This window comes from Diadema setosum, chromosome 9 (assembly GCF_964275005.1).
Source record: "Diadema setosum chromosome 9, eeDiaSeto1, whole genome shotgun sequence".
Classification (NCBI taxonomy): domain Eukaryota; kingdom Metazoa; phylum Echinodermata; class Echinoidea; order Diadematoida; family Diadematidae; genus Diadema; species Diadema setosum.
Genome location: NC_092693.1, coordinates 36,570,693 through 36,579,318, shown reverse-complemented (window position 1 = coordinate 36,579,318; position 8,626 = coordinate 36,570,693). Strand labels below are relative to the sequence as shown.

The following is an 8,626-nucleotide window of genomic DNA, read 5'->3' as shown; positions in this document are numbered from 1 at the left end:
TTTTGAATGCATCTGCCTGTGTACGTTTGTATGCGTGGTAACTATGCATTGAATGTCAGAGGCAACTCGCGAAAATTTCATACCGTGAAAAAGGCCGTCGGCTTCAATTCCCAAAAATTTCATGCTGCAAAAATACTGTGTTTTACAGTCATATACAGTATTCAAATGATATGAAAGCATTTCTACTATTGGCTGCTACTTAGATCAATACATGGTGTACATGTACGTGTACCGGTATACAAAATGTGTCATACATGTACAAATTACATACGATTCTTCCTTGCGTCTTGCGCGGTAAAATGCCTACATTAACACAATTCTGATGTCTCATGGTTGTTTTGTTGATAAACAAAACATGGTCAGAGATTTTTGAATAGCTCTTACGAGTTCTTGTCATTTCACACACAAACATACACACACACACACACAAACAAACATATTCAAACATATTTCAAACGTGTTTGCGATTTTGGTCGGGGGTATAGGGTTGCAATTTGTTCGTTCTGTTTCTAGGCTGCTTTTCATTGCTTTCAGCTGGCAAAATCATGAGAACTTTTGTTGCGTGTCTGTATTGAGTGTACAGTTTAAAAAAAAAAAATCAAAGTGGTCGGATTTTGCTAACATTTGCGGTATTTCTTTCCTTGATAATATTTCCGTACCCGTATGTATTCAGAATTTTTTTTTTTCAAAAAAAAAAAAAGTGTTTTTTTTTTCTGGAAATCGGAAAGTTGACCTCCTTTGCCGAGGTTGTCGAGTTACAGCTACCATAGACGGTATGTTTGTGTTCTTCCATGGTTGATGAAGCAGCAGCTGGCCAGGGCCACTGACTGCGCGAGCTCGAGGCTCGAGGGTTATTCGTGGGGAGTTGTACGATACGAGTAGTGGTATCCGGGTTATCCCCAAATCGCGGTACTATCGGGTACCATTGCATTACCGCATTTGTGAAGACTGATATTGTCATCCTGTGTGTGAGGCCTGGCTGCTTATTAACGAGGTTCAGTGCATGTGAACAAATGTGTCCATCGTAGAAGAAAAGGCGAGCTAAGAAAGAAAGAAAATACGGATTGATGGGCGATACAGGGCTGTGAAAGGTCGTATAAATCTGAATCGCATTGTGTGAATCACTTTGATTGAGCTCTGCCTCTGGACTGCATTGCGACTGTGGACAAATAATCATTACCACCGCCACCAGGCAGGGCCGGGGCGGGGTGCTGCGGATCTGTGCTGTGCCTGTGGACTGTCTGAGTGTCGACTGACAACTGCCGACTGACTGTGTGAATAAATCTTGCTGTGCTTATAGAACTTCTAGTACATGTACTATTGTACTGACTATTAGTTATAGAAATTACTCTACCAGCTCGATAAAGGCGTGTTTCTTCAGCAAAACAAAGACAGTTGTAGTAGTGCCTGTGGTTAGTGCCCATCGTAGTGACCTGGCTTTGTGTGGTAACTGGTCGTTTATATTCTAGATCTATTTCTAATTTCTGTGTTACACCACTTGCTTAGTACAGTAGGCTTAGGACCTACAGAAATTTTATTGCCATGGGAAAACCTGTTAAACAAGGCAAGGAGGAGGTAACGGCCACCGTAAAGAGAAATTTTGCTCGGATTAGTGAACGGATAGCAGAGCTTCAGATCAACCATGCAGAATGGAAGAAGCTTGTAACGTCCAAGAAGGAATTTGACCTAGCCATCAATGGATGCAACACCAGCAAGTCCACAGTGTATGACATTATCAGAGTCATTATTGGTGCAACACTTGTTATCGTCAGCGGACTCTTTCTCTTCTTCGCCCTTTGCTCAGCCGGTGTAATTCCCGAGGAGTCATTTCTAGGATCTGTTCACTATGGATTGTCCAAGTTTATTGTCGAAACAGTTGATGGGGCAGAGCTCGATGGAGAAAAATGCATCATCCCTTTCCATGAGGCTCTGCAGGATTTGTTCCGACCTCCTGTTGACTGCAACATGTGCCTTAACATGACTTCTATAGACACTCGTGTTGACCTGAGCCCCGAGGAATTCAAGGAACGCTATGCCTACTCGGGACGTCCCTTGCACGTCACAGACGGCATGGACGGATGGACGGCCGTGGAAACTTTCAGCTTCGGGTACTTCAAGAAGATCTATGCCCCTGGCTCGCAGGCGCTGAACAGTTCCGAGAATGACTGTCAGTTTTTTCCATACAGGACCACCTTTGAGAAGCTCGGGGATGTGTTTGAAATGACAGAAGATGAGGCCTACTTGCGAGATAAGTCAAATAACAAGCCGTGGTATGTTGGATGGTAAGTCAAGTGTGCGCTCAAACGTCATCTCTTCTAGAAAATGTACTTCTAGAATTTGAAGGAGACAGTCAATTATTTTTTCCAAACAATACATTGTAAATAATCAGATGTATTTCCAGTTAGTATTGTGAGTTAGGCCAATTGAAGATGGTTATACCAGGAAACTCTACCGGTTGGTAATCTAACAATGTCAGTGTGTTGACAATTGTGAGATGTGTAACACTCCTGTTGCATGCTGGAGAAACCTCTACACTACATTGTATTGATGAAAGTTATAAACAGGAAATATTACTTTGTGCAAAGATAAAAAGATGGGAAGATGGGTAGAAAAAAGAAATTGTGTGAGAGGTAACATTCTCCAGTTGTGAGTTGAATGTTTCCAAAACATGACCATTATGTAGGAATTATATGGGAATCTGAGTACAGTGTAGTTCATTGAAGTCTGATATTCGTGACCCCTGGAATAATTAATAGATATGCTATACAGATATTCTTCTGTTACACTATAAATGCTGGTCCCATCTTGTCATTTTTCCAGGAGTAACTGCGACTCTGCTGCGGCCAACATGCTGAGGAAGCACTACAAGAAGCCGTACTTCTTGCCGGAAGACTCCGAGTCTAGTCGCTTCGATTGGATTTTCATGGGCAGCCCTGGCTACGGCGCACCTAACCACGTGAGCCATCCAGCTGTCTTCTGTTATTTTTAAGATTAAACGAAACCCTGTGGTGATGGACAATTCGCTTCAGAAAAAAACCCAAAAACATTAATATTCTGATTAGATTATTAATTGATTTTGATCATTAAAGCAAATAAAACAAAATGATAATCAGGGTTTTCTGAAATCTGACTGAAAACACAATTTGCAGTGGAATTGTAAGTGAATTCATGTTTTTGAGCAATTTCTTGTCCGGCATGCATACATAGTTCTGCGCAACTTCAAAATCACACGCATGGGTATCGCAAATTTGGTCTAAAAAGATATGGGAGACTGGAAAGCAAAAAGTCATGAAACATTTTTTTTTTTTTTTTTTACTATGGTGACATACATTGTATCTTACAGAATGTTGAGGGGGCCTCGTGTAGTTCATGATGTCTTTGTGGATGACAAATCAAGAAAATACTAAGGAGATTTCCACAAAATTTCTTTTTTCATGAAAAGTTGCACATTCCATTGACTTTTTACTGACATGTGTTAAGGGTAATATTACTCCCCCTGCATTCTGAAAGAGGTAAGTCAAAAGCTCTTTCGTTATGGCAGAGAGGTGAAAATAAGTTTAATTTTCTTTATATCTTCTTTATATTTTCATTACATTGTTGTCCATAATGATGTTGTGAAGTGTAGTGGTCTCCTTATCCAGCGATGATGGCACTGTAACTTCAAAAAGTCATAACTTTTGAATCGGTTGTCCAATTTTTCTCAAACTTTCACTCAATTCACATTTATATTTAGGCTTTGGTTTCCTTTTACCAGGTAGGAAGCAATTAAGTTTCTAGATAATGGTGTTTTTTTTTGTTTTGTTTTGTTTTGTTTTGTTGTTGTTTTTTTTGTTGTTGTTTTTTTTTTTGGTTTTTTTTTTTGGTTTTTTTTTGGGGGGGGGGGGGGGAGGAGGGTGTGAGACCAAATGCTATCTTCCCAAACATACTTTTACACTATGGTTTACTATTCCTTGTATTTACAGATTGATGCAGTTGATCTCCCCTCCTGGCAGGCTCAGGTCAAAGGTCATAAGATATGGACCTTGACCCCTCCGCCCGAGTGCTACTTTCAGTGTGGGTCCTCCATGGATGTCACTTTGCATCCCGGCTCAATTAGTAAGTTGGACACTCAAGAAGTCTCAAATTCATCAAATGTAGAATAATGTGTAGTACCGGTATAAAACAAACATAATGATATAGCGGCAGTCATTGTGTGAAATCCCTCTAGATATGTACATTGTATTGTAGTTGAGGGAATGGTATCACAACACATTAAAGAGAATTTACTAATAATAAAATGCTTGTTCATTCATAACATACACCAGCCTAAGTTGACAGTACTGTAAAAGTGGAAATTTTCGCGGTGTTGAAATTTTCGCGCATTTCGCGCAACCAGAAACTAGCGCGAAAATAAAAACACGCGAATATTTTTGCTTGCCATACGTTCCTGTGCGTGATGTCTTGATTCCGCGGAATTAAAAACACGCGAAACTCTTCTGACCCGGCCTAGTGCGAAAAATTAGTCGCGCGAAAATATCCACTTTTACAGTATTCTTCTGGTTTTGTGAGAATAAAAATATTTTTAAATGAGGGTAAAAATATGTTTTTCTAGGTAACTACAGGCCTACAATGTGTATGCCCTGTACATTGTATTATTCGTTACATGTTTTTAGTCAAATATTTTGATGCAAACTGTAGATAAATCCCAGTGTGTAAAATTAAATGTTAACGTTGGAGTGTGTGAATTTACAAAGAGTTGGGGGACAGAAGAAATACAACAAATTACAGGACAAAGTTTGTCAGGAAGCCAATATAATGTGCCAGGCAGGTAGGTCCAAAAAGGATTGAACTGAAGATATTGTGAAGGTTGTACAGACACTGATATCTGTAAATGCTGTGCCGTCAGAAAGAGATTTCATAGGGTTATTCTTTTCGAGTTATATGTTACTGTACCTGGTAATTGGTATGTTTGAATAGTCTGCCATCCATGTACTGTGTAAGATTGTAAACCGTAACAGAGCAACTTACTTCAGGCGAACCTCATGGTAATGACCTACTTGGGACCACTGAAATTTTCTCATCATATGTGGCATCTCGTCTTATCAGGGATAAAAACAAACAAACATAAGAATATAAAAGGAACAGGACCTGCACAAATACATTGTATCAGGTATCTTGCTATATCAGGATTCCTTTTAAAGGGATCATATAGTTTTGGTTGAGACCTGATTTCAGGTTTCTAACATTTTTTTGGTGAAATAATGAGAAACCTCTTATGAAATATGAAAGAGCATGTAATTGCATGAGGAATTCAACGTTTATTTGATGAAAATGGCTGAGATTTTGAAATGGCTGAGATATCCAAAACAGAGCGATTCTTATAAGTGTGGGACCCACACTTTATTACGATCGCTTTGTTTTACTTTGTTTTTGGATGTTTCAGTAATTCCAAACCCGATTTTCATCAAATAAACTTTGAATTCCTCTTAAAATGGTATGCTCTGCACTATTTCATAAGTGTTTTCTTGGTGTGTCACAAAAAGTTAAAAGCCCAATTCTCATCTCCACCATTACTGTACTATCCCTTTAAAGATGCTCTTTATCTGTCCTGTAATTTTGCTCCCCAGTGATGTTTCCTCTCTGTATTTCTTTCTGCAGTCATAGTTGATACAAACTCTTGGTTCCACTCCACCAAGGTCGTCGGCGATGAGATGAGTATCACCATCGGATCAGAGTATGACTAGAGTGTGGAAGGCCAACGTCTTAAACAGTCTGGAACTGCTCCATCTTTTGACAAAGACCTTCTTTTGTTCTTCATAGTATCTGCAATTGAAATGTCATTAAGCCATAATACACTGTCATCCGTCTTTTATCAGCCACTTGTCTATAGTGGATGTATTTCCAGAGTGGTCACTATAAAGGTGTTTGCCAAAATAGTCAAGCTCTGTCTCAACCGTTTGTGAAGTAATCTATGTTCTGTGGTAGTCTGTCTAGTGTTATCATTGTTAAGTGTGGTGTATGATGTATGGGAAATTTTTATTGCCCTGGTATATTTTGTGGTGAATATATCTATGCTTGATCAGTACTACAATAACTACATTTTGTGTTGTTTGAAAGTATGTTTTGTGGGTGCAGTGAATAGGTCTTAGAATTGGAAATTGGTGCTTTAAGATTTTGTAGTGATCATCATGTTGAACAAAATTTTTGTCAGTCTGTAATATTCATGTTAGGATATATTTTTGGGTGGAAAAGTTTTTTTTTCCCCTTAAAGTAGTCATGCTATTTTCTATAATGAAAAATAATGTGATAATGACCTGTAATTGTGGTGTGTAGAGTGACTTGGAGCATAGTTTATGAATTAACTTTGTACAACTCTTATAGAATGTATTATGTATATACTTTGGACAAATTTATCAAGCATTTTCTTTTAATACTGTCCTTTAAATTTTGTCTTGGTGCAAGATGTTAAGAAACAGATTATTGTTCATTCTAAGTCTTTCCATTTATGTAACAAATTGGCATTACCTGGAAGGGAAATGTGTAGTCTTCAAAGATCAGAGCTAGTGAAATCCTGCATGAATGTTTGATAGGTGGTGAAAACACCATACTGTCCACCCTTCATCTTCATAATCAACCTGAGATGATACTGAATAAGCTGTTATTTTGGCATACAGATATTTTCGCAAATGGGGAGGTCAAAGACATGGTTGTTTTCGCGACACCAAGGCTATCGTAAGTGCGCAATTACTAGCACATATAAACTAAATGTTAACATCAAATATTTCCCTCCTTTTATATGATGTACTTGGTATAGTGGGGTGAAAATTACAACGAGCAATTGTTGCGTGATATGTTTTGTCCACAGTCCAGGTGTACAGTTGTATCATTAGCCTGTCTACAGTCCACAGAGAAATGACGAACTGGCAAAATTCTTGTTCTGATCAACTAAAAAAAGTGAATGGTATGTTAGTGGATGTACATTGACACAATGTATGTCAGCAAATTGTATGGTAAACTGGAGCTATTGGGAGATATTAGTCAAGTTAGACATTTACAGCTGTACAGTGTACATTACAGCACCGTTACGAACATTTCACAAGAACAGAACCTAGGGCACTTTAAAGCGTGGTGCTGTCAAGTAAATGTCCAACAAACCCACTATGTGTGACACCTAATCTGTGTAACATTGGCCAAAGTTTTGATGTCTTTCATATATTTGTGCAGATGCATTTTGCTACGAGGAAGTGCAGTTTGAATTTTAGTATCAAATCCTGGAATGCAACCTCTTTAATTCCTTCTATTGAGGTAATAGACTTTGGGTCAATAAAACTTGACCTTTTGTTTTCCTATTACTATAGCAGAATTTGCTGCAAATTTTAAAGGTCCTGTTTACCTTTGGGAGCATTGATTTAGAAATGTTCAGGATATCACATTTGATGCATACATTGTATGTGTACATCAGTTGTATCACAAAACATCCTACTGTCTAAGAATTTTGCAATGGAACCTAAAATATATGGAGATACCAATATTTTTCCCAATAAACCCTAACTGTAGATGGCTTGGTCTGGAAACATTTTTATTATAACCATTGTTCACATTTTGTGTATTTAACAATACTTAACATTGATTATACTAATTCAAATTTTTACATTCGTTTTTTTCTATCCCTAACTCATATTTTAGAACTATTTTGTTATGCAGGATTTTAATTTCATCTGCAAATGGTAAATTATGCCTTTAAATGTATACTGTTCCAAGGGTTAATGGGTTTTGTATTGCAATTGATTGTAATCTGTGTACCTGCTACTCTTGTGGGTCCCGTTTCATAAAGCTTGTTATCAGTAACCACTGCCACATTTCTATGACAAATTTGCTCTCGGCCAATCAGATGCAAGGATTTCAGTAGCTTATAACAACTACATATGTATCGTTAACTTCCTTGTTATCGATGACAAGTTTTATGAAACGGCCCTGGTTGGCATCTCATGTTACTGTCAACTGTATGAATAAAGACTTCAAAATTACATTTTATTACAGTGTACGACACATTTTTGCTTGCATAGACTGTATCAGCATTATTTATTACGTTCGTGCTGTTGTGTTAGAAATGGGTTTGCTATTGCCTCGAGTTGATAAAGAGTGTACGTATGCAATTTATATATACAATGTGTGTCCCGCAATAATTGTCCCTGATGTGGTGATTGCATACACTGTATTTGAATACAGTTAAAGGCACAATTTACCATTTGCAGATGAAAGCATCAGTGCTATAAAATAGTTCTAAAATGTGAGTTAGGGATAGAAACAACCACTGTCAAAATTTGAATCCGTATAATCGATGTTAAGTGTTGTTAAATACACAAAATGTGAACAATAGTTATAATAAAAAATTTTCCAGACTAAACCGTATACAGTTACGGTTTATTGAGAAAAACCCTGATATCTCCTTATATTTTAGGTTTTATTGCAAATATTTTATATGGTAGGATGTTTTATGATACAACAGACCTACACATATGCATCAAATATATCGTGAAAATTTTTGAAATCACTGCTCCCAAAGGTAAACTGGACCTTTAAACTCGCATAAGTCGATCTTCTCGGGACTGAGCAAAACACATCGACTTAGGCGAGTTTCGACTTG

General features: G+C 37.7%; 1 protein-coding gene across 1 annotated transcript; it reads left to right on the top strand.

Moving 5' to 3' along the window:
• Positions 1–1,542: 1,542 nt before the first annotated feature.
• Positions 1,543–8,003, top strand: LOC140232765 (uncharacterized). The gene is made up of 4 exons (XM_072312880.1): positions 1,543–2,282; positions 2,821–2,956; positions 3,963–4,095; positions 5,638–8,003. The coding sequence occupies exons 1-4, from the start codon at positions 1,543–1,545 to the stop codon at positions 5,721–5,723; spliced, it is 1,095 nt and encodes a 364-aa protein (XP_072168981.1). The 3' UTR covers positions 5,724–8,003.
• Positions 8,004–8,626: the final 623 nt, after the last annotated feature.

Bases quoted from the DNA above. Each gene is read 5' to 3' on its own strand.
- LOC140232765 (XM_072312880.1), top strand. From the start codon at position 1,543: ATGGGAAAACCTGTTAAACAAGGCAAGGAGGAGGTAACGGCCACCGTA. The intron at 2,283-2,820 runs GTAAGTCAAGTG...TCATTTTTCCAG, and splicing joins AAGCCGTGGTATGTTGGATG to GAGTAACTGCGACTCTGCTG. The intron at 2,957-3,962 runs GTGAGCCATCCA...TTGTATTTACAG, and splicing joins GCTACGGCGCACCTAACCAC to ATTGATGCAGTTGATCTCCC.